At 46.8% G+C, this 25,528-nt stretch overlaps 4 protein-coding genes, 1 long non-coding RNA gene and 1 pseudogene across 6 annotated transcripts; 1 reads left to right on the top strand and 5 right to left on the bottom strand.

Moving 5' to 3' along the window:
* The first annotated feature begins 175 nt into the window (after window positions 1-175).
* Window positions 176-3,554, top strand: LOC135636908 (uncharacterized). 2 transcript variants are annotated; one of them, XR_010496085.1, is made up of 3 exons: window positions 176-430; window positions 479-664; window positions 1,795-3,554. It is a non-coding gene; the product is annotated as an uncharacterized LOC135636908 (long non-coding RNA). The 2 variants fall into 2 exon arrangements; XR_010496084.1 differs by having other exon boundaries at window positions 176-664.
* A 761-nt stretch (window positions 3,555-4,315) lies between these two features.
* Window positions 4,316-5,461, bottom strand: LOC135636907 (chlorophyll a-b binding protein 151, chloroplastic). Its single transcript, XM_065149065.1, has 2 exons — window positions 5,249-5,461; window positions 4,316-5,130 (listed from the first exon to the last, which is right to left on the bottom strand). Exons 1-2 carry the CDS (start codon window positions 5,389-5,391, stop codon window positions 4,479-4,481), a joined length of 795 nt encoding a protein of 264 aa, XP_065005137.1. The 5' UTR covers window positions 5,392-5,461; the 3' UTR covers window positions 4,316-4,478.
* Window positions 5,462-6,368: 907 nt separating this feature from the next.
* Window positions 6,369-9,673, bottom strand: LOC135636305 (uncharacterized; annotated as a pseudogene).
* Window positions 9,674-10,656: 983 nt separating this feature from the next.
* LOC135636498 (transcriptional regulator STERILE APETALA-like) lies at window positions 10,657-18,312 on the bottom strand. Its single transcript, XM_065148186.1, has 2 exons — window positions 18,055-18,312; window positions 10,657-11,850 (listed from the first exon to the last, which is right to left on the bottom strand). The coding sequence occupies exons 1-2, from the start codon at window positions 18,310-18,312 to the stop codon at window positions 10,657-10,659; spliced, it is 1,452 nt and encodes a 483-aa protein (XP_065004258.1).
* Window positions 18,313-18,882: 570 nt separating this feature from the next.
* On the bottom strand, window positions 18,883-23,001 carry LOC135636949 (oligopeptide transporter 3-like). Its single transcript, XM_065149187.1, has 6 exons — window positions 22,383-23,001; window positions 21,691-21,788; window positions 20,543-21,112; window positions 20,085-20,340; window positions 19,787-19,969; window positions 18,883-19,694 (listed from the first exon to the last, which is right to left on the bottom strand). Exons 1-6 carry the CDS (start codon window positions 22,908-22,910, stop codon window positions 19,080-19,082), a joined length of 2,250 nt encoding a protein of 749 aa, XP_065005259.1. The 5' UTR covers window positions 22,911-23,001; the 3' UTR covers window positions 18,883-19,079.
* A 1,600-nt stretch (window positions 23,002-24,601) lies between these two features.
* Window positions 24,602-25,370, bottom strand: LOC135635444 (uncharacterized). The gene is made up of 3 exons (XM_065146508.1): window positions 25,073-25,370; window positions 24,930-24,996; window positions 24,602-24,856 (listed from the first exon to the last, which is right to left on the bottom strand). Exons 1-3 carry the CDS (start codon window positions 25,200-25,202, stop codon window positions 24,712-24,714), a joined length of 342 nt encoding a protein of 113 aa, XP_065002580.1. The 5' UTR covers window positions 25,203-25,370; the 3' UTR covers window positions 24,602-24,711.
* Between the last annotated feature and the right edge of the window lie 158 nt (window positions 25,371-25,528).

Here is a 25,528-nt window from a genome sequence, read left to right as displayed (position 1 = left end):
TCTTTGAGCTTTTTTCTCTTTTTATATCAAGAAAAAATAAAGGCCACAAAAGAAAAAAAAAAGAGGATTGAATGGTTAAACAGTGTTATATTTTAATTTTATTTGCGAATTAGTTATAATATTAGACATTTAAATTTTCCGCTGTTGTTTCGTACTCCCCACGAAGCCTCTGGCGGCGGGCAAAGCCTTCGTCCTCCTCCGACCTCCCATCGCCCCGTTCGTAGGCAAAGCCTCTCCCTTCGAAGTCTGGCTCTCGCGAGAGTCCCCGCGCGGATCTGTTCCGGAAGAGTGCCCCTACATGGTTTCATCTCCCTGGGTGCACGTGTCTACTTGAATCCGTGCCTCTTGGTTATTTCGGCGCCTATGCCTATCGGAGATCGATTATTGCGCTTCTTCTCCTCCCTCCTTCATTTGGGAAGATTCGAGATAGGTTCCGTCTTGGTCTCGTCGCTATTGCCCGCGCGATTTTCGCGGTAAGGTTCCAAAGGGTTCTTGCTGTGGAAGGGTCTATGGGTGCTGCGCTAGGGGTCTTGACACCGGGTAGAGTGTGACCTTTTGGTGGAGCCTCTCAAGGAACAAGGGTTCATTTTGGCCACGCTTCTGGGTCCGTCTGCGTTCTTTTTCGACGGCGGAGATGGCCATCACTACATTGTGGCCATGGAAGGTACAGCCTGCCCTTACTGCTCACATGTTGAGTCCAAAAAATCGAATTTCTCTCTATGAAATCTTATCTGGTTTTGCTTGCTGGTATGCAAATAAATGAGATTGACATTCTCTGTTCACGATTCATAGTGTCTCTCTAAGCGATCCGATTGGTATTTATTTATATGCCTAGTTTATCATTTATCTGTTTCTTTATTTGTTAGTGTATTGCGTCCCTTATGTCGGCAAATTGACAATACAAAGCAACAGCAACCGAGAGATCTGTTGTTCATTCTTGGATCACATGCAAACTTAGTGAAGAAGATGGTATGTAGACATTGTATTTTAGCAGTTTTCCTCGAGTTGTTAATCTGAGCCTTACACACTGTTAGATTAGTATTGTTCTTCTTGTTGTTGTCAACAAACAGTAATATCTGAGGGAGATCATCTCGTGCATACGATGGATCTTTTCGAGACAGATCTCAACTAAACAGGCTTACTACTATATTCTTCCTCTGGTTTCTTTCCTCCTCTGTTTGCTCTTTCATGTCTCATCTTTACTGCTGTACTCTCCCTTTTACTGTTGGATCCATCAATATGCTGTTTTCGGTGTGATATTGGATAAACCCATTGTAGAATAGGTTTGGCTTTAAAACCTTTGTTGTATCCTTATATGAGACGAGGACACATCATTTATTAAACTTAATGTTCTCTTAGTATTCTCAAAGGGTCTGTTCTCAAGCTCAAGTTCATCAATTAATTGAAATAATTTGGTTTATGATTGTGATGTTGGATGCCTTGACACGTTAACCTGATTATTATTATTATTATTATTATTATTATTATTATTATTATTATTATTATTATTATTATTGAGATCCAATCTACATGTGTTGTAAAGAAGCACAGGTGTTCAATTTGACTCCAATTATTGAAGTTAGGTCAAACAATATACCACTTATTCGCTTGTGGAACTCTAGTTTCATACTGTTAGTTTGTGAAAGATAATTTTGTTATGTAAAACTCATCTCCTATATGGAATAGACATGTTTGCAATATAGAATCTGCTGTTTCAATTATTGGAGGAAGAACTCTCACAGGAGCTGCCCCTATAAAGCTTTTGCCACATCTGATGTCATAAACTACATGCAGATGCTTGAAGCTAACGAAAGAAAGGTTGGTAAAGTTCGATTTATACCAACAGACAGTGTGACGACTCCTTCATTCAAGCCATGGATGAGAAGGTAGATAGCATTGATCAAAGTAAATGTTAACCACACTACATTTCCAATGCTTATTCTTCTCAAGGCAGACAGAGAAAGAGAAGAGAGAAAAAGAAGTGCCTACAGGAGAGAGAGAGAGAGAGAGAGAGAGAGAGAGAAACAGGAAAATTTGTGGTTGGCTGGACAAGCAAGTATGACCACTTTTACAGGTGAAGAGAAGTGTCGACTTCTGTTTCATTGGACATCTTCATGCTAACATCACTGGACCACAAGCATAACGAGAGAGAGGTCTTAAACGACTGGATTTCGGTGCAGTTGACATGGTACTCGGCCTGAAGGGATGAAGAACCACACAGAGGCCTGGAAGGATGTGCCAGGTCACGGCAGAAGAACCACTTGGGTTGTTCAGCTTCAGCAATCATTCGCAGTATCCGCTTCTCCTCCCTCATCTCTTTGATTCGCTGCAGCTGCCTGAACCTCTCTTGCAGCAATGCGATGGATGAGCAGCGGGCTGTAGTATCATTACTTTGCCTTCCCATGGATCGACCGAAATTGATTCCACAATCGGGAATGGGTGGGTTGTGTTGCAGTGGAAGTGATTTGTTTTTTTGGGGGGGATTTCACAGGGTGTCTGGGAGAGAGTCATGAATTTATAGGGAGCACGAGTTGTCTTCTTCCTTTCATCCATTGCATGTCTCCTTAGCACTTGGTTGATTCGGGACGAATGTAAAAGAGAGAGGAGAATCAGCATTGGAGGTGCAAAGTCCAAGAAGGCAAGGCTTTTGTGGCTTTCTAAGGAGTTGGGTTTGGTTAATTTGGATCCATGCAAAAAGACCTCTGAATGGGGAACAGGATCGGGAGATAAGTCCAAAGGTTGGTGGATTTAGCATTTGGAGGGGCTTCTCCAAGGGAATAACAGGTAATTCTTACCTATCACTTTGCCATGCAGGAGATGGTACTTTTTTTGTTAGTGCTTGTAAGCGTGCTCTTGCAGGTACCCAAAGGTGGATAACTACTTCCAGACATGGTTATTCATGTCTTCCAGCTTCCATGCATTAAAATTTGAATGTTCTGGACGGGGCTAAGTGATCGTGAGATGTGTTGCAGGTTGTGTTCATATCCTTGATGTGTGAATATTTCCAGGCTTGCGAGAGGGGGCATTTGGTGGGGGAAACACTGGTGTTGGAAGGGGAATATATCTTGGGTCTGATGATGTCGTGTGGAGAAGAGTGTATTAGGCTTGTTCCTTTTCCAAATCTACGCACATCTTTTCTCCCACTTTATTTTGTCCGGTGTGATTGGATGGAAATGGCATGCATCCTCTGCAGAGCTTCCTGGTGGACTGTGAAAACTAACAGGGCACCTGCTTTTCTATCTTATCCTGCCTCCATTCCATTCCTTATTGCCAATCTCAAGAAACCTTTGTGTTTATTTTCTTTTCAATCTCTTCGATGGGAGGCTTGGAATCCATCCACACTTTGATCATAGGCTTAGTTGGTGGATGTTGATCTCTTTTTCTTCTGAACCAGTTTCCTTTTGGCTTCGGTCGAGTGCAAAATGTGGTGCCTACAATGACATTTCAATGCTTCTCTCATTCATCTCATCTTATGATCGGATCTGTTTTGGGGTGTTATTAAAGACCAACCTTTGGATGAAGATTTATGAATCCTTTAGGTTTTGATTTCTGAATTGCTGCTGGAAAAAGTGAGGTGAAAATTTATTGCTTTTTAACAGGATTGGACATCTGGCTATGGTCATATTCTTGGATTATCTCTAGTGCAATCAATCCAAATCAAATTTAGCTTCTTGCTAAGGCAGAGTCCCCCCTAGAGGTGGAAAGAAGATTTGCTCAATTAGGGTGGAAACAAGTGGAAGATTACATGTATGCTTCACCAGATTTCTGTCCGACCAACTTGAAGAAGAAGAAGAAGAGTTTGATACTTGCTTTGACACCTGAGCATGATGGTTGTGCATGCAGGTGCACTTCTTCCTCCATGTAATTTGCATGTAGGATCTGATGCATCAAGTTGTGCCCGTGCACTTCTTCCTCAGGTGCTCTTCTTTTGTCTCTGATTTATGGATCGGCTCGGCCTACCACCAACACTTCTCCTCACCAGGTTGTAGTTTTGGGTGCAGCTCAAAGGTAATCCAGTTCTGTTTGGTTGTATCACTTTGGATTCATTCACATGCATCTTTGTTGAAAGGTGGATTCCAGATCAAGACTTAGCTCTTCTTATCTGTGTTTAAATCAGGTCTTAATCTTTTTCCATCTTTAAATATGCAGTACATTATCCATGCGTATCAGATGCTAACTATGGGGATTGAAGCTCTAATCTTTTGGCTCTAATTTGCTTGCATTAATCTTCTTCAACAGATTCTTAGTTTGTTCTGTTCCCGTGTTATCCTTGTTATGTTCTTGCAGCATACATAGATGTGAAGGCCTTCGACACTTGCACTAAGTCGACCATTAACTAATAATATCAATATTACAGTACAACACAACACATGATGGCTCGATTGCAGCCTCCCTTCATGTACCGTTACACCACCATTTTAGAGGAAGACGACCGACAACGACGACGTCACTGCACGCGGGAAGGTAGCGGGAGATGATCACTTGCCGGGGACGAAGTTGGTGGCGTAGGCCCAGGCGTTGTTGGCGACGGGGTCGGCGAGGTGGTCGTAGAGGTTCTCGATGGGGCCCTTGCCGGTGACGATGGCCTGCACGAAGAAGCCGAACATGGAAAACATGGCAAGGCGGCCGTTCTTGATCTCCTTCACCTTGAGCTCCGCGAAGGCGTCGGGGTCGTCGGCCAGGCCCAGGGGGTCGAAGGCGCCGCCGGGGTAGATGGCGTCGAGGCCCTCACCCAGCGGGCCGCCGCCGACGCGGTAGCCCTCCACGAAGCCCATCAGCACCACCTGGCAGGCCCAGATGGCGAGGATGCTCTGCGCGTGGATCAGGTTGGGGTTGCCCAGGTAGTCGAGGCCGCCCTCCGAGAAGATCTGCGCCCCGGCCTTGAACCACACCGCCTCCCCGAACTTGACGCCGTTCTTGGCCAGGATCTCCGGGAAGACGCACCCCAGCGCCCCCAGCATCGCCCACCGCCCGTGGATCACCTCCAGCTCCCGGTTCTTCGCGAACGTCTCCGGGTCCGCCGACAGCCCCGCCGTGTCCCACCCGTAGTCGCCCGGGAACTCGCCCGTCAGGTACGACGGCGTCTGCTCCGAGAAGGGTCCCAAGTACTTGGGACGGTCCGGCCCGTACCTGTCAAAGATCGGTGGAACACCAATTCATTGTCGGAAGAGAGAGAGAGAGAGAGAGAGAGAGAGAGAGAGAGAGAGAGAGAGAGAGAGAGAGAGAGAGAGAGAGAGAGAGTGCACACCAGATGCTCTTGGGGGTGCTCGCCGTCGTGCGGCGCATGAAGAAGCGGCCTCTGGAGGAGCCGACCCTGCGGACGAGCTCGTTCTGCTGCTTCAGAGCGGTCTGGCCGGCGAAAGCCGATTGCTGGAGCGCGGAGGTAGCCATTGGAGTACCGATGAGGAAGCCTTCCCGGACTGAAGTCGAGTGCTGATGCCGCGATGAGGAGGAAGAAGCGACTGCATCCATTAATAAGAGAGAGGAAGAAGAACTAGTGGATGTCGAGAACGCCACGTCGGCAGGAACACCATTGGTTCTCCTCCGACACCAAGATATAGTGAGAATCCGGAGGAGCTGATTTGTCTCGCCCAGCACCAATGTCGCACAGCCACGTCGGCGGTTCATATCCTTGGCGAGGTCAAACTCGCTAAGTCCCTGAAAAAGATCTGCAACCGCCATCTTCTCTCCATGGAAGGATAAAAAAGGATAAAAAATAATAGGTTTGGTCGAGGAAATGTTCCCTATAGAAGAAACTTGTCGAAATTGACCGGATTTAGTGAAATATTTATCATATCAACATCTATATTTGTTCATCACTCAACCCCGGGATTATTTCTCTGTTGCTGTGCACAGAGGGAAGAACACACTGGTAGTAATCTGGAGATACAAAGTGATGATGATATAACCAAGTCCAAGTAGAATCTTTTATCTCTTTGCCATGGTAAATTTGCCTTTTACTACTAGTATTGTTGCAGTTTTTAAACATGTTCTTTAATCGATGAACATTATTTTCTTAGATGCATACCCCATAAATACGTGTAATCCTGCATAGAGATGTTTGGGATCGGAAGATGTCACCTCCTTCACTGCACTAAGTATCAATTCCCCTCTTTTTTGCTCATTGAAGTAAAAATACAGTATCAAATAGCAAGGAAACAACTACAGCAGACACTCCTCCTTTCGTTACCAGGAAACAACAAAATGGAAGGGGAAAACAAATACACTAAAAGCAGCAGTCTCACACATCAAAAACAGCCATAGAAGAGAGAGAGAGAGAGAGAGAGAGAAAAGTAGACAGACACCAAACTCTGCAAACACAGCTACAGAACCCAAGAAAAAGATGACTCGGCAGCTTCATCTCCCTCTCAGACGGAGGAGCGCTTTCTGATGTCCACGATACACTTGTACACATTACTCGCATGTATGTGATTCTTATACGGGAGCACGAGACGTTCAAGACGATCGAGCAGTCTCCGGTAGAAGGGACAACCTCTCTGCAAAAAGATCACGGTAAGAAACAGCTTTAACGGAGCGAGAGATGGGTTGTGAGGAGAAAGTGGCTTCACCTTGAAGAACGCCAATGCAGTCTTCAGCACGTAGTTGGCGTAGTAATGTTGAAGCATGTCCTCGAGCTCTCCCTGGCTTAGACAATCCAACCCTCGGATTATGTGGTGCCGCCCCGACGACTCGAGGCATCTCTGCACGACGTAGCTGCCATTCTTGTGCACCGATAGCTCCATCAAGCTTCCTGCGAGATCAGCACATATCGTCTCCGCTGCCCAAGCCACATTCATGTTCAGGGCACATTGCACAACATAGTTTCTGCAGCAGAGAAGACCAGAAGAATTAAAGATCACTAAGAGTATCTATCTATCTATCTATCTATCTATCTATCTATCTATCTGATGTTCTTCTGTACCCATAAATGTGGCAAGAGAGTGCAAGTGCACCATCTGTAGTCTTTTTCAGCAACAGGTTCCTGTGAGGATTCATCGAGTAATCCATGCAGCTCACAAGGGCCAAGCAGCCACATTTGTCTGATGCCAACTCCGTAAAAGAGTTCAGAGCAGCTTGAATGAAGACCTGTTGGCATATAAATGTCATGGCCAATGCAAAAAAACCACAACAATCGCTACTTTTAGCTTGAATGCAGACCTTATTGGCTTCGTAATTCAGATGTTCCAAGCAGCAATCAACCACAGCTTTCCCGTTCTTACAGGTCATAAGTTGTTTAACATGACACTTGAGAGCCTTCCCTACTGGAAACTTGAGGATCTTGACGAGTTCTTTCACACACTCACTCCTGAAACCAAAAGGAAATCAAGCAACCAAATTCATCAGCATCCCCTCAACATGTAGTTCTTGAGATCCAAGATTGAGGAGGAGCATTACCCGGAGGAATCCTTGGCAACCTTGAGAAGCATGCGATGATCCTTCCTAACGTAATCCTCCATTTGCCTCCGCTGTACATCATCGGCGACGTGCAACAGTTTCAGTATGAAATCGCTTCCTCTGCAGTCCATCATCATGTCGTACACCGAGCACCGAAGAAATCCAGAAAGGACTTTCTGGGTGATCTCAGGTTCTCGACCATCCAAGAATTCCTGGAAGCATCGACTACATGGTGGTTGTTCCCGAACTTCGCGAATCACTATCGGACGTCCCGAGCACAAAAAGCAGGAGGATGTTGCCATGACTGCCGAAAGGTCAATACTTTCATAGTAGAGCAGCGACTGCCGGACTAATTCTTTAGCTCTCGGGCGGCTAATGTAGTAGTGAGAAGATGGGTATGGGTTGAGGTGAGGGCAGAATATATCGTAATAATAGGCTGCATCAGGAACGGAGTGAGAAGGCAAACGATCTTGTGAGTCGGTGGATGCAACGTCGGACGGATAGGAGTAAAAGAGGCTCGGGTATGCAACGGAGGCAGGAGGTTCGACTGAAGGAGGTACCGAGCTCTCGAGGTCGTCGCTTCCGCGACTCGAGCTCGGCTCACCGAAATTTAAAGCTCGTCTGAGATCACGACCTATCAACTCGTAGACATCGAAGCCGTCGCTCGATTTCTCGTCGTACAAGTCTCCTCTGCTCGACTCCCCGGCATGAACTTGATGGCAGTCGGATGATTCACCGTCGCCGATTCCGTTTACAGAGTAGTCAGTGTCATCAAGGGCTAACATGGAAGACTCTCCTTAATTCTACGGCAGCTACTTCACAAACAATTGAACGATCGAAGGGATGGAGGAGAGGTCGTACCTCGGCGGCGGGGGTCATCGGCGATAGGGTCTGCGGCTGGGCCATTGCCTATGATGCCAAGAGCATTGTCGTCTTCACAACAATCGAACAATTGAAGAGAGGGAGGAGAGGACGTGCCTCGGCGGCGGTGGTCATCGGCGATAGGGACTGCGGCTGGGCCATCGCTTATGATGCCAAGAGCATTGTCGTCTTCGCAACAATTGAACAATTGAAGGCATGGAGGAGAGGTCGTACCTCGGCAGCGGTGGTCATCGGTTATAGGGTCTGCGGCTGGGCCATCGCTTATGATGCCAAGAGCATTGTCGTCTTCCCAACAATTGAACAAATGAAGGGCGGGAGGAGAGGTCGTCGCTCGGCAGCGGCGGTCATCGGTTATAGGGTCTGCGGCTGGCCCATCGGTTATGATGCCACGAGCATTGTCGTCTTCACCGTCGCCGATTCCGTTTACGGAGTAGTCAGTATCATCAAGGGCTAACATGGAAGACTGTCGTTAATTCTACGGCAGCTACTTCACCAACAATTGAACAATTGAAGGCATGGAGGAGAGGTCGTACCTCGGTGGCGGTGATCATCGGCGATAGGGACTGGGGCTGGGCCATCGCTTATGATGCCAAGAGCATTGTCGTCTTCCCAACAATTGAACAATTGAAGGGCGGGAGGAGAGGTCGTAGCTCGGCAGCGGCGGTCATCGGTTATAGGGTCTGCGGCTGGCCCATCGGTTATGATGCCACGAGCATTGTCGTCTTCACCGTCGCCGATTCCGTTTACGGAGTAGTCAGTATCATCAAGGGCTAACATGGAAGACTGTCGTTAATTCTACGGCAGCTACTTCACAAACAATTGAACAATTGAAGGCATGGAGGAGAGGTCGTACCTCGGCGGCGGGGTTCATCGGCGATAGGGACTGGGGCTGGGCCATCGCTTATGATGCCAAGAGCATTGTCGTCTTCCCAACAATCGAACAATTGAAGGGCGGGAGGAGAGGTCGTAGCTCGGCAGCGGTGGTCATCGGTTATAGGGTCTGCGGCTGGCCCATCGCTTATGATGCCACGAGCATTGTCGTCTTCACCGTCGCCGATTCCGTTTACGGAGTAGTCAGTATCATCAAGGGCTAACATGGAAGACTGTCGTTAATTCTACGGCAGCTACTTCACAAACAATTGAACAATTGAAGGCATGGAGGAGAGGTCGTACCTCGGCGGCGGGGGTCATCGGCGATAGGGACTGCGGCTGGGCCATCGCTTTTGATGCCAAGACCATTGTCGTCTTCCCAACAATTGAACAATTGATGGGAGGGAGGAGAGGTCGTAGCTCGGCGGTTTTGGTCATCGGTTATAGGGTCTGCGGCTGGCCCATCGCTTATGATGCCACGAGCATCGTCGTCTTCCATGGGAGCACCGGCGGCGACGGGGTCCATGATGAGATGGGAATTGTTATCTTCCGTGGAGCACCGGAGGAGGAGTTGTGAGGTGCTGTCTCCTGTGCCTGTGTATATATACAGAGAGAGGAAGACACTAAGACGAGTTGGAGTTGGAGTTGGAGTTGGCAGTTGCAGTTTCATGTCCGAATATGTGGAGACAACCGTGGAAGAGCGAAGAGTAAAACAACAGGAATTCTATTACGACACGACTCTGACTCCGCCGTGCCTGCGACGGTCGCATGAGAGCAGTCCGACATTTATAGGACTCCTGCTGCTGCGACGGACACCGGCGACCGACTGAGGCCAAATTTACGGCTTTGGTTACGTCATGAAGCCCATTAATGACAGATATTGGCCCAATAATGTGGCATTAAGTTGGGCAGAGCCTCTTGTTACACTTCAATGGTTATAATGGCATGAGGTGAAATAATGGCCCTCAAACATGGATATAATTGCGCATATATCCTCATCCGCTCCACGTCGGCAGGTTAGAATTTTGCTTATACACCCCTCAAGTTGTGCATATTTGTGTATACGCCCACATATACTCTACATGTAGATGTTATCTGATCTGAAACCTACATTTCCGTGTTCTGAGCATGTGATTCACTGTCTTCATTGCTTCTACATTTTACAGATCCAAGTCCAGCGTTTAACCTTAATCAGTCGCACAGTGGCAGAAAAATACGAACCCAGACAGTGAATTGGAAGAACAGTTGCTTCCAGATTTGTCACCCCATCACAAGAAGAAAAAACAAAGATGAAGATGAATCATAGAACAATACTAAGCGTCTTCTGGATTGCCCCCCAGCATACAATGGTAGCTTACTTCAACTCTAATCATCAATGACATGATCGCTCTCTCTCTCTCTCTCTCTCCATTCCTTCTCCTACTTCCTCTTCCTACGTTCTCCTGCATGCGTCAGCATCTCCTACGTACTTGCAGAAAGATCGCCGCCCACCTGCATGTGCTCATCCGCCTACAAGTCTCCAAAATCCCACAGGTGCAAACCACTATCGTCGGCCCAGGCAGAGACGTACCGGTCACTGGCAGCAGCGACGGCGGCCTCGCCTATCCGCTCCCTGAAGCTGTACAAGTACGCGCCGGTCGTCGCATCCCATACCCGAACTCCGCGACCGGAACACACGATCCCGTAACACCAGTTCATGCACGCTTTGACACGCCCCGTACCCTGCTGCTGCTGTCCCTCCACCCGCCTCCCGGTGCCGAACCTGCAAAGCTCCTGCAGCGTCGGCACCTCCCGCACCTTCGCCAGACCTCGCGAGTCCGCGGCCATCACCCGGCCCTCGCACGCGTCAACCGAGTCCACGACCGCGCCGTGCGGGAGTTCGAGCTGGTTTAGGATTGTGCCGCTGTCGTTCAAGTCCACCACCTCCATGCTCGAAGCGGTGCACCCAACCACGATTCCTGGCTCCGCAATCCTCGTGCGGGCGAGCACCGGGCGAGACAAGTCGGTGAGCATGTGCCAACCCAGGATAGCGTTGGAGTCCGTCAAGGTACCACCCACATACACCAGCTGCTCGGTGTCGGCGCCCCAGATGTGCCACGACCGCCCGGGAACACCTGCGAACAAGCCCACCCACCACCGAGCGTCGCCGGTGAAGTCCACCAGCGTTCCGTCCTCCATAAGGTTCCCGACGTGGGCACGCCGGACGGAGCCAGAGACGTCAAGGCTGGCCACGTGGATGTCTCCGTCCTGGGAAGAGAAGGTCAGGCTCTCGTCGGGCTCAGCGAGGAGTATGATGCCGGAGATAGCCTGGGAGAAGCGGCCGAGGCGGTCGCGGTGAGGGTCGGCCCTGTAGGTGGCGAGCAGCTGTCCGGCAGGGAGATCGAACAGAAGGACGGAGCCATCGTGGAAGCCGGCAGCAAGGTGGTGGTCCGAGAGGGCGAGACGGCGGCAGGAGAGTGCGTCGGAGGAGGCAGGCAGCAGCTGGGAGTAGGCACAGCGGCGGAACCGGAAGTTGGCGGCAGTGCGGTGGAGGCGAACGAACTCGTCGCGCCAGGACGGGAGCGTGGAACGCCGACGAGACCAAACGCGGCGGCAGAGATCCTGCCACAGGAGCTCCGAACGGGATACGTCTCTCCACGTCGAGCACACCTGCAAGTCCCCATCAATGCCACCACAACTCAAACATGGAAACTGAGTAATGTCCTAAAAATATAGCGTAGACTTGAGCACTTCACAATGCTTTCCGTCAAATCCACAGCATGCATTGCGTTGCGTATGTCACGTAGAACACAACTTGCCTGTAGTACAAGAATGTTATCACAGAGAGACGAAGTAGCAGGATGAACATTATGACATTTGTTGCAAGAAAGTAGAAGCAAAAGCATACAATGACCTGCATGTTTCAGTACCGATCTTGATGCAGCAAGTGTGAGTTCATTGCTCCAAATTGAATGCGGAGTTTGGAATGACTCGAAGTCTCAGAGACTGATACAGCAATAAAAGCTCGGCCTAAGCCGAACTGATAGTGCAGTAAAAGCTCAGACTCAGCGTATGGCTTGTGAATGCCATTCCAAATTCTCTCACATCACCAAATAATAGCATGACTATTTTACCTTCTCACTCTACCATTTTTACTCGAAAGAAAGAGAAAGAGAAGATCGCACAAGAGTTCAAATAGAGCCGAATAACTCATAAAACAACATCCACTGCAAACAAAGGCGACCACAGGATAAGAGGTTCCTGAAATGAGAATTCATGTGCAGACATCAAGTTTGAGAAAGCAAACTTTGCATGCAAGATTACTACTACTTCAGAGTTCCTAGAAAGACTGATGAACAAAAAGATTGTGCAAGTGCAGTCATGACATTATTCGTCGAACTTCATTTTGAAATCTGCAAAGAAGTTGCAAAAGGGTTTCTTGCGCTTTTCGGGGGACTCAGGTCACATAGGGAGAAATAATCCATGATGTTACGAACCTAAAAAGACAACATTTGTTGAGCAAGCTAGCAATGATAACAGCCAAACCAGAAACAAGATCAGCTCAGTAGCACTCACATAGTCACACCACATTGCAAGGATTAGCATTGACAATGCTCAAGATCATATGATAAAACGTCATACCTCAAATTCAACATGGATGCTCAGAATCTAACTAACAATGTGCAAATATCCAGATAACAAGAGCAAGATCAAAATTCACGACCTCATCAAGCTTAACTTGCGAATTCTAAGAGGAGAAATTCTACAGAAGAGCTTCGGTTTTTGTTGACCCAACCTTGGCAGAGCTTTTGTTTTCCATCGACTACCGAGTTTGCAGAATTATAAATCATGGTGTGAATAACAGCAGATTGTCAAGTCCTCCGGCTTTCTTTTCATAATCTCGAGACTAACACTCTCTGCACCATCCTAAATTTTCTTTTCTTTTCTTTTACATGAGAAGAGGCAATGCACCTAATCTTTCTTAACAACTCATTACATTTCATATAAATTGATGCTAACTCTTTCATCGACTGCTGCGCTGTCAAGTTAACAGGTTTTAAGGGATAATGATTAGCCCAGGACAAATAAGGTGAATATCTTCAACAAGCATGTATCGGAAATCAGCAGGAAAAATCTCACATATAAGAATGCCCTATGAACCAGACATTGTCAGATGGCTTTGAGACCAAAGACTTTCTAGCATTAATCTGGGAATCTCATTTCTTCGGGCTACGCATTGTTTGTGTTATTCAAATTGTTCATCTTAGTTTTAGGATTATTTTCAGGAGAACTACACCCTGATCAAGTCCATGCCAAGGTTTCTTCACTCCTCAAATTTGAGCATGAATCTTTCCTTTCTAGTCTACGAGATCAATCAACAGAGTGTTCAACTTGTCACAACTCGCGCATACAATATACTTCATCAAATCATGATCCATCGAAAAGACAATCAAGCACTCATCAACATCGCCCGGTGTGACATTGAGCAATTATCCTTATTCTACATCCAAGGAAATTTCTAGTTCAAATGGTTTAGAAGCCTAAAACATTGTTGTTTCTAGACATTAACGATAGTGTACATCATAAACATTCGATGTAAATTGATTCAAACAAACAATATGCACAGGATTTCAAACACAATCCGAACCAGAAAAAATATCTATCTGGGAAATCAAACAATCTGGCTTCAAATCGCAAACCAATAATGAATTAAAAGTTGTGCTACAATGAATAAAATAACTTTTCATTACCAAGGTTAAAACGGGGGCTCAGAGTTAAGATGCACAAATTTACATTTCAAGAAAAGATATTAAGAAAAGTCAGAAAAAATGCTCTTTTTTCCAATCAAGATATATCCTAAATTTAACCAATTACCACTTATAACCAAAATGGACCATAAAATTATGATCTAACAATTCATTATTTGTGTTTTTGTTTTTTCTTTCGAGTGATAAGCACATATACCAAAATTAAACAAATCACATAAAAACATACACACACATCCAAGGGTGAAACCATTCATATGCATGTACATAACATGTTTGCATATGTATACTAATATAGATCCATTCCTTGTTTTTTGTATTATCTCACAAATTCTTATATTAAACAAGAGTATTTTTGCCCCATTCTCATGATGGCAACAGCACAAAGGCCCCTAGCATTTCTGCCCAGATTACTGCACATGATATGTTCATTGAAGCACATCAAATATAGATTGTGTAAGAGTTGTTGACCTGACCTGCATCTGTATATTACTTGATCTCTCTCCTTCATGTACAATGAAGAGTAACTACTACATTGTCAAAAATGTGAGCAGATAAAGCTATTATTTAATTATGTTTTTTTCATCGAAGAATATAGATATCTAGAACATACAAATAAAGCAAAATGACCCTATCTCCACAGTTTTCGAGTATCAGCTAAAACCAATGTGAAAGTTGCAGGTAAACTACACATCAGTGTATGCTCCTGGATCATCAAAAAACCTTATCGTAGGACAAATGCGGCAAAATGTTTGATACGAAAGTTCAGTCTTGACAACTTCCTACAAGAATGCAACGTAATGCAGCAACTCGAGACTGATGCTCCCTACTCGCATTTTAGCAAACAGGCAGCGTGAGAAGGCAAACATCCATCGTGTTCCTTACACACCCCTTGTTTTGTAGCACGAAGAATATAACCTTCGGTTGAAGAAGAGCTAGTTTTGCCTCCTCACTTGTGTATGTTCAGATTATGCTGACAACGTTTGGTCGACGTGATGAACTTGTGGTGTTCAGGACGTAACATATCGGAGCCCATGATATATAAGATCTTGCACACCTCCCTAGATCTCTAAATTACATACAAGACAGAGATTTCCGACGATAAAAGCTCGTCAGCTTGGCAATAAAGGATGTGGGGCTCGTGCAATGCTTCATAAGCATTGAAGTGATGCTGCCGAGCCTCACTTAACTAAGCAACACACACCACCACCCCCACAGACCCTCCGCTTCCGCTCCATAAATGCTCACGAAACGGAGCTCATGGTTCGAAGGCCGAGAGCTGCAATTAAATATGATGGAGCAGCAGAGGCAGAGGCAGCGGCAGCAGCAGCAGCAGCTTTAAGACCTTTCTTCAATCGTACCGTAGGAAAGAGAAGGCCAATGTCAGGCCAAAGACAAGGAAGAGAAGGCAACCAACATTAAATTTAAGAAGAATCCACCAGCCTCATGCATCTGTTACTGTTATGATAGGATCCCGTGAATCCCTCTGGGACGACGCACAACAGCATGTCAGGCCTCAAAGATCAGGGCACATCTCCCTGAGATATATATATATATATACATATATATATTTATATATATACATATATATATTTATATATATATATATATACGATGCGGTAGCTAATAAAACAAGGATCACAAAACGCACAGCAATCGGCCCTTCCTTTGTCACCTTTAAACCATACCATGGCATGACGTACTGCCGCCGGACTTCCTGTTCCCGCAATCCTTACCGCCACCTTCACACCGTACGCCTTCGTACGCTGGAGAATCCCATTCGTGGTGGCTGATATCATCGGTCAGAAATGGAGTCATGTGTAGGTCTCCTCCCGAAGGCGATGATGCTCCAACACACAACAGGGCATTGGGGTTTGTACACATGCGTGCCTAAGAAAGCCTGAGACCACTCCGGGAGCCGCCTTCCCCACCACCACAACCACCACCACCGCACCCAAAAATGGAGGTACCGCCCGTGAACAGTACCACGGCTTGTAAGGTAAGACCCACCAAAAAGTTGGGCTTTGGTGGTGCAGTCACCAAGAGAGGCAGGACAGCAGGAGGCATGGTGAGAACCGTGCGAGATTGCTGAGATTTGATCGACCCTTTTCTCTCTCCCTTTCTTTGGCCCCCAGCCTACCCCTCCCCTCCCTACTCTCTTTTCGATTCTGTCTGTGAAGAGTACTTTCGGTCTGATTTGGACTTGGCTGGATCCTTACATCCCATCAACAAAAAGGGAAGCGGTGGTAAAACGACAAAGCCACTGGGCGTTGGACTTTGCAGTGAGACCATGTGCGTTCAGAGGTGGTGGGACTTTGAACAAGCTTTTGCAGTACGGAACTACGACACTGTTGCCTCGCGAACGTTTGACCTCCGTGTAAAACTATATATGACCCAACACGTTTTAACCAAGCAAAGCAGGGGAGACGAAAAAGGTTGGAGAAATCACGTACATTTTCCTCTTATGCAGATTCCGATGGCAAGCGGAGCTTATAGAACCCGCACATGAGCACGCATGAAGAGAGCAGTGTGTACAAACACTGGTTCTAAGAATGAGGCGTGCATGTGCTTGAGAAAGAGATGTCAGCAGCAGAAAGCAGCGGTGGTGGATAGGTTTGGATGAGGGGCGACGAAGATGATGTTGCCATCCCCGACTGCAGAGGATAAAATGGGAATTCCAGCGCCCCCGTCCCCCCGGGGGCTGCTGCAGCCTATGGCCTCTTGGTCTCAGGGAGAAAGAGAGAGAAAGAGAGGGGGAGGAGGGAGGGGGGAGGCGGGAGTGGAGGAGTTGAACCATGTCGTTGGAAGCAGCGAAGGTTTCGTTCGCCCATGCAACAAAAGGCACATGCCGTGCTGCTTCTTTCCCCCACACTTTCATTTCCAAGGAACGCCATTAAAGAAAGCACTCCCACTCTCCACCAACTCTCACTCTCGCCCGACGATTCAAGCCATACACAAACAACACGACATCCCCCGCTACGGCTGAAACTTAACCCAAAGGATTGGGATTGAGAGCCCTCCATTCAAAAGCCCGTCAACACAATCACCCCTTCTCCTACTTGTCGTCTAATAAAACCATCAGACACACGCGAAGCAGAAGAACGAGGGGGAAAGGGGGGAAGCAAACTCTGCAGAATTGGCTGGAGTAAGAAAAGAGGGTGTGTGTTTGTATGCTTCCCCTCTCCCCAATAAAAAAGGACCAAAACGGAACTGAAAGGGACGGGCGTCTGCTGACGGCGCCTGTGCCTCCGCTCTGCCTTATTCTATCCCATCTCATCCCATCCCATCCGCTGTACGCCAACCCCGAGCTCCCTTTCCTTCGATCCTTTCCGCGGGGGGGACCGGCTGAACGTAAGCAGATAAAGCAGCGACAGGGATGGGTCGAGGGGAGTTAAAACGGGCGCGCGGTCAAAGGAACAGAGGATCACACGCCATCACCCACCACTGGTTCTGTGCTCAGACCTCCCGTCTGGGAGCGGTGCACATAAGTTCCAAGAGAGAAAGAGAAATAATGGATTTGACAGAGGAGGAGGAGTCCCAGCTGCCACTGCTGCTACAGCAGCAGAATCGTGTAACGTTGTAGAAGATGTCGACAATTGCAAGCGCAAACTGTCCAGCAAAAAGCCAGCCATCCGACTGGCTCCGACTGCGGAGAGAGAGAGAGAGAGCGAGAGAAAGAGACGCGATAGAGGAGCGAAGTCGAAACCCAGGTAGCTTCGCAGAGCTAGCCGTCGTCAGAGAGAGAAATAGCAGAAGGAATGCTTATGCTACTTCGGTAGCACAAGTAAGGGTGGTACTGCACACAATAAATATAACCCAAACGAGACCAAAGGAACGAAGAAATAGCCCAAACAAAAGAGCGATCCGAAGAACACCTATACGTGGAAACACTCCACGGAACCTCTCCTCCTACAAGAGCAAGTCTACTGCCCATTGCTATTCTAGCGATATCGTTACGCACTGTAGACAACTCATCCGGGTTTCGTGGTTCCAACACGGTTATTATCATGCTCTATCCATGGTTTTCGTGGTTCCAAACTTAATGTTCATGAGATGTTGATGACTAATATGGAACTGCCGCGAAGCAAGAGAATAATATGATAGAGAAACTAATGCGCTCTGCTTGGATAACACAGCGGAGATGTAAAGCAGAAGGAAAGACCTGGAACACGGCGACGACGGCAGGCGCGGCGGCCAGGCGCCCGGCGGAGCGAGTGGCGTCGACGGCGACCTGGGCGGCGACAGCCTCCACGAAGTGTTCCGGCCAGACCTCGTCGGCGGACCTCTGCCGCGACGAGGAAGGATCCCCCGAACGGCGGCGCCCGAGGCCAGCGGCCGCGCGTGCTACGGGGGCGGCGGCTTCCTCTCCCCTCTCCCCCTCGCCCCCGCCTCCGCGTCGTTCCGGCGGCGAGCTCGACATGGCTGCCAGAGCAACAGGGCGGTAGAGAATTGGAAGAGGGAACCAAATGAGACCGCGAGAAGGCGGTGGAGATGGGGGGTTTAGTGCAGGGCTTTATAGGCGTGGTGGCGTTCTTTTTTCCGGTATTATATTATTTAGTGCTCATAATCGAGTTATATATATATATATATATATATATATATATTCTTGTTGGGCTTCGGTGGGCTGCAGGGCACGTGACTGTGGGTATCGTAGGTGGCCCACCAACCGGAGCTTAGATGGATGGCAGGAAGCATACCTTGGATGCATTTCCGCACCATGAGACCATATGGGTGGTCAAAATGTATGTTTGATTTCTGTTGTGACCAAGATATTGAGCAAGTTAAAAAAAGGCATAAAATTATAAGAGGAGAAAAAAAAATGTCTTGATTTCGACATGAAGTAATAATGACAGGATGTTAACAGGTCAATTCCCCTCGTCTGCGCTCCTCTCCTGTTGTGGCATACGTTGTTTCCCATGCAGCAGACGCCATGGCATCTCTCCTACGTCCACGTTGAACAAGGCGTTTGCAGAAAGATGAACAGATGTCCTTGGGGAAACATCAACATGTATAGTTTATTCGTGAGAATGACTCCTTTCCATATAGTTTATTCGTGCTCCTAAACGCAGACGCACACTAAGCTTGCAATCTTTGTTCTGTCCTTTTACATCGTCAACCTTAAAGGACCATGTCGTTCCGACTACAGCACAAGGGTTCATCTGCGGTAAGACGATCCAGAGCTCGTGGCTACAACACCGGACATCCTTTTACTGATATCCCAGGTTCAGTGGGGCATGATGCCAACGGACAGTGATCGAGCTCTGTGCCCCACCATCGCAGATTGTGATTCGCATTCTGGAGGGCGAAGAACAGCAGCACACCCATGAACGCTGTCCCTGCATCCAGTGCGGCGGATAGAACGTAGTTGTACTTCTGCCACCATCCCTTTCTGTATCTGAAAACAAAGTAATTGAAGATGGTTCCGGTGATGAGCCAGCTCGCTATGTTGGTTGGGGTTGCAGGAGGCATTCCGGCGAAGCCGTAGGAGATGACTGGTATGTTGATCAAAGGAATCCACTTCTTCTCCGGAAAGATTTTGCTCAGTGCCCACACAGGAACGGGTAACGCTGCTCCGACGAGGAATAGCCACACCAGGTTCCGGTACAGTCCTCCATGCCCGAAGAGGCGGCCAGGTCCTACGAGGCCCCATATGACAGAAGCGTCGAAGGTAACTCGGTACTTGGGGCAAGTCCATGGGCTCTCAGGGTGCAGTGCATCAACGTCACAGATGTTCTCGATGCTTCCCAACATCCACCACGCCACTGCAAGGTTGACGACACCGGAAACCACAGTTCCAACGAGCTGAAAGAGGATAGATGTTGTTGAAAGTTTAGGTATCGGCCAAGTAGAAAGGGATGGAAATGTTCAGATGAATGAATGAATGATTGCGTCACCTGAGCGGTGTACATGCACCTGGGTGGGATCTTCATGTAGTGACCGAGTTTGAGGTCAGCAAGGAAGGAGAGTGCATGGATGGTGCTGATTCTGCCGTATATCTTGAACAGCAGATTGGCAATAGGCTTCCCTGGAAGTACGTAACCGATGATGAATTGGGCTATAATATCGTATCCAGGTTGCTGCAAGGAGTCGACGGTGACAAGATCAGTCATTAACCTTCCATTTGATTCCACGTTCTTCTTTGTGTCATTCTATCCTTGGGAGAAGAAGAGGGAATTCATGAAGCTTGCTTACCTGGTTTGTGGTTGCCTGAATGACCCCAATGGGAAGAGTGACGAGGCAAGCTAACCCGAAGGCAAATATCATCCCCCACCAAGGCAGCTGCACCTCCTCTTTCCAAACAAACGACATCATCAATGACAAGATGACACTTGCTGCTAGTAAAATGAGGAACCACCAGTGAGGAACTTGTTTGTACTTCTTCATTAGCTTAGCATGGATGTCCACCTTGGCAGAGTTCATTGCCGACTTGCTCTGCCTCCAAATGTCGCTGCAAGGAAGAAGAAGCACTTGCATTACCTAAACAAATCACAACTTCCTTGCACGTAATCTTAATTCAGAGTTCGCCGAAGCACAAGAACGGAGCTGGATAAGAATCTGACACCTTACAAAGATTTGAGACCGTGAATGCAGCATGTAATATCCTATGAGAAACATAAAAGAGAAAAGAACTTGAATAGCATCTGCTCTACCTGCCATGGAACAGGAGAACATGGACGATGGTGGCTGTAAATCTTGCAAAACCTGATCCGATGGAGAGCGCAAAAAGTGGACTCAAGTAGAGCTTTCCATAGCTCTCATACGCAGCTACATTGAGATCATAGTTGGGCGTCAATATCTTGGTAGTATCATACTTCTGCCCTCTGGTAGTGAAGAGCTGATTCGAGAAGATGGGAAACTTCCGGGCATCAAAGGTGTTGAATTTCCAGTAACACAACGGTACTATGATGTAGATGAACATGATGAAACCAACTGCTGTGTTCAGAATGGAGAACCATGGAGTGACCAGAGGACTGCCATGATACGCAGAGATCCCTGCCCAGTCCAGCGTGAAGGCACCGACACCAAGGCCGTGGTAAGCTGACCCAATCTGCTGAGCAGTTATACTGCGAGGCCATGACCAGCAGATCCACGAGAAGAAGGTCAGTATGGGCAAGAGATAGCCAGGCAGTGTGTAGTATGCAAAGCTTGCAACGAAGAACAGCACGAAGAACTGCATCCTGGTTAGCCCTTTCGACCTCGAATCCTTCTCATGAAGTGCTCTGCATCACATATTTGACAGGAGGTAAAAGTCGAGAAGCATCTAAAATATTTGGCAAAGAAGCTGTTGTTTTCAGTTCTTTGGACTTTTTCAGATTCTAGGTTGCAGTAAAGCAGTTTGGAACGCTAATTCACAGTAATCAATGTATCAGTCTAGCACAGATTCGAGTTCATATGTCAAAGAGGATGATGCAAACAGAATGCATAGTTTCTTTCAGTTGCTATCATTCAGTGTATAGAAAGTCTAAAGATGTTGTCTCTGTCAAAATCCCCACAAAATAAAGCTTGTCAACTTTTCCAAGTCAAGTGATTCATTCTCCTTCTGCATTAAGAGTTCACACTTCACACCAAGTTATAGAATAGATTGCAATAGCCAAAGACAAAAAAAAAAGTACTTTTCTGCCATCATAATTTCTTTACGCTTCATGGAAAATTATACAAGCATAAATTTGTTAAGCAAACCATTATATAGTTTTTTTAAGCCCATGAAGTTATGTAATGATCAAAGCATTAATCAGACTATGGATGTTTACATATAAAACCTTACAATGGGTTAATTAAATAAGACAGTACATCAGACCTGAAGAGTGAAACTTGGGCGAGGTTAGAAGGCCACCACATTTCAGCAGGATCTACGAGGTATCTCCTCAGCATCCCTGCCCATCCATAACCAAGTATCTGCAAGTAAAGTAATACATCCCTTCCATGAAAATATAGATTTAGGACAAAGAAAAAAAGTAGTGATCAGGAGAAGAACAACAAGGTTTCTTTCATAAATCAACTGATCAAGTGTTGATTACTTCCAAAATACTATCAAAACAACAACATCAAGACACACGAAGCAAGCTCACATTGTTTTGATGTTTTAGATTTAGTAGATAGATTACCAGAGCTTAATGTTACAGTTTTGTCTTTGCCCTCGGAAACATGCAAGTCAAAAAAGAAAAATCTTTACTAAGAAAAAAATGTCTGTCTTTATGTGCAAACATAAAAATCAGCCACTTCAAGAGGCTTCTATTATAATTGGAGAACAAAATTTCTTCTTTTCTTGATGTTTCTAAGAATTAAATACAGAAATATGAGGTCTATTTTGTTGAAGTTGAAGTGCTTCCTATTCCCCCTAATCGAGGAAAAATCTTCCCTTCAACTCTGTACCACACCATTCGATTGATGGGAGAGATGGTAGACTTAAACCCTGCCCAATCCGTCTCCATGGAATCAAGATAAGTGTTGGGCTAAAGAGAGAAAAAGGTGGATTTCTTTTTCCGTTACCTGAGTGGTGAGCACAATGATGAGCCCGCAGAGGAAGCTCAAGCTCTGCTTATAGTACGCCTTCATGACGGTGATGGCGCCGATGGAGTAGGCATCTCCGCCGCCGATGGACACCCCGCAGTTGGCGAAGATGGTGATGATAACATGCTCTTTGATGTTGAAGGGGCCCGGGTTGAGGTTGAACCCCCAGTTCCGGAACACCCTGATCTCCCGGTTGGGCAGCACCGACGCCATGAAGCGACCGACAGGGAGCGCCGTGATCTGCGCCAGGATGGCGGAGATGGTGAGCGGCTGCGTGCGGTAGGTGAAGAAGGTGTTGAGGAAGATGAGGATGGTGCAGGAGGCGAGGCCGATGAACCAGGCCCGGAATGTCATCACCGGGAGCGAAGGGTCGTCGGTCTCCGGCACCACCAGCGCCACCTCCTCCACCGGGCGGTAGTCCTTCTCCTCCCCCTCCTCCTCCTCCGCCGCCGCCGCTGCCACCTCCGGCGCCGACTCTTGAGGTACGTAGCTTTTATTGGATGCCATTGCTCTCGAGCTTCAATCTTTGCACCGATCTCGGAGTGTAGCGACCGACATATATATAGAGAGAGACAGAGAGACAGAGAGCGAGAGTGAGTGAGAAGAGCAGCAGCGACGATAATTTGACAGAGGCTTTATTAGTGGATATTTATTATCATAATAAGTGAAAAAGAAATATGCTTAATTAATTATTAAATAAAATATAATATATTTTTTAATGTTTACAGGAGTTTCTCCCAAATGCTGAATTGGTTGCTTATATTCATATGTATGATTTGTGTAGATGTGCCCTATACCAAATCAATTGAGTGGTCAATCAAATTATTGGGTTGACTGAAGGAGACTTGCCAACAAACATGACTCGAACTTGTGGCTCAAAGTGATAGACACTTCGATGGACATCAAGCAAATGTTCATAAGTAACATATTGTCCATTTGGGACCTATGTGCATGAATTGCCAAAGAAGTATGACATGCCAGGAATCTTCATCACTCTTATATGGCGTCGATGATTGATGACATGGCTAAGATAGTAGCATCATGCTCACGTAGCATAAGCGTCTACGGACGCTGACGCTAAGCTGTCGCCGTGGCAAGAAATTAACCCCAGAGGCCGCACATGGCTTTCTTCTTCCGAGAAAGAAGAAAGTGAAAGCTGTCTTATCCATTTACTTGCATGTCAATGGAAGCAGCAGCTTCGTCAAAGTTGGATGGCTAGATCGGAGACATCGCTGACGCCGCCTGCGGAATATAATACCAGAGTTGAAGTTGGAAGGACTTGGGGGAGGAAGAAAAGAGGACGGGTACAACAGGAACAAGCATTTGCTGGACACACGCAAGTTACAGCTCAAACATAGTACGTACAACTCTCTCACCAACATAATATATAGAACTCACAGATGAGGTTGCAGAGTCTCTTAGAATTAGGTTCTATAAGCATGCAAAAAGAGGGGTCAAAATTCTCCATCTAATCAGTCAAGAAACCGAGTTTTCATGTGCATATATTATTCTCTTCTATGTTATGATCGATTTTGGGGAAAGCATATTATCCTTTACTGGGGTATGGATCATGAAGGTTTCAGAAGATCAAGAGCAGTGCTCTCCATTTGGTGTGCCATCGGTGGGGAAGAGCTGAAGACAGAAAAGTCAATTGCAAGGTCTTGATCAGGCCATGGACCATGGCTTTTGGAGATGCCTTCAAATAACATGGTGTTGCTTTGTTCCACCTCAATCAAAGCTTGGATAAGTGAGCATGGTTGTCTTAATTTATATCTGAGCTCTTTTAGAACTTCCATATCCGATCTTATAGAGCAAACCCATGCATGAAAAGAAGTATATATCTAAGATGGTGTCACACTGTACTGGTGATTAAGATAGAGTTGCGTGCCAGGAATCAGCTCCCCTGGTAAAGACCTGATATAGCTGGTGGCCATACCTACAACATGATTTTGATGTGCACCATTAATTGATCTTGGAGATAGCAATTAATAAGATGGCTATTTCATAAAAAATACGAAGATGCAAACTTTTCGATTCCATAAATAAATACAAAGGGAGGTTCGTTTCAGCGAAGGTGGATTGGTGACAACTATTAAGATGCAGGCTTTTACTTTGGTGATGACGTTATATATTGTCTTCTTCCCAGTGGTTTGTACACAGTAATTGCCATGTTTTCACGGCACAATAATGCAGATCGATTACCGCAGACAAACTCCTTTGTTGATCGAAACAGTAGACAGTACACGTTTTTGTGTTAGCTAAACAACGATCATAAACTGCCATCTCTCTCTCTCTCTCTCTCTCTCAGTCACTTCATGGGCATCTTGATCCAGCCATTAGCAAATGCAATGGCGAGGATGACGAAAGGCGTCGACATACCGAAGATGATGATGTACGGCAAAGGTGTCTTCATGGGGTTTTCCCCTTTCCTCTCACCTGCCGTCTGCCAATATCTGCATCACCATCATATGTATCCATTAGCATGCAGAAGATGATACAGAAACAAGAGAAGAAGACGAAGCATACTGGTCTGGTTCTTCTTCCCTGGTGATGAACTTCTTCTTGGCAGGCTTCGCCTCTCCATCCGCTCCACCTGCACCTCCGACAACCAGCAGTTAGTTCTTCAGGAGCTTCTTGTTTCTCTACTCGGATAGCAGCAATACATGTACCTAGATTTGCGTAGATCCTGGCTGGTTTGATGATTCTTGCGGCGGAAAGAGAAGGAAAGGAAAAGCGCGGGAATGAGCTGCGCACAAAGCCATTGCCGACGGTGGGGATGAAGAGAGCCGGGGTGGCCATTTCTTGGTTTGGAAGATCCCGGTGGCGGCCCGTGACATATCTCCTCCTACGCTATCTCTGGTGTGTGGATAAGGCGGAGGTTATGATGATTGGCTCGACTCGATCCTGCGTTCGACTCATCTAAGCCACTCAAATTCTGGTCTTGACCTGGACAGGATTGCAATCTAATTAAGTTGGAACGAAGCTGGTGATGAACTTCTTTTCCGATCGATATAAAGTGTGTTGTATATATTGTAAGAACCACCCTCGATCAGCAGATTTCCATAAATATATTATGAGGATGGAAGCGTAAATGAACATTTCGGCTCGCATGTTTAATTTGGATC

The sequence above is a fragment of the Musa acuminata genome, chromosome BXJ3-4, assembly GCF_036884655.1.
Source record: "Musa acuminata AAA Group cultivar baxijiao chromosome BXJ3-4, Cavendish_Baxijiao_AAA, whole genome shotgun sequence".
Lineage (NCBI taxonomy): Eukaryota > Viridiplantae > Streptophyta > Magnoliopsida > Zingiberales > Musaceae > Musa > Musa acuminata.
The sequence above is the reverse complement of the archived record's forward strand: the minus strand, read 5'-3'. Positions and strand labels throughout refer to the sequence as shown.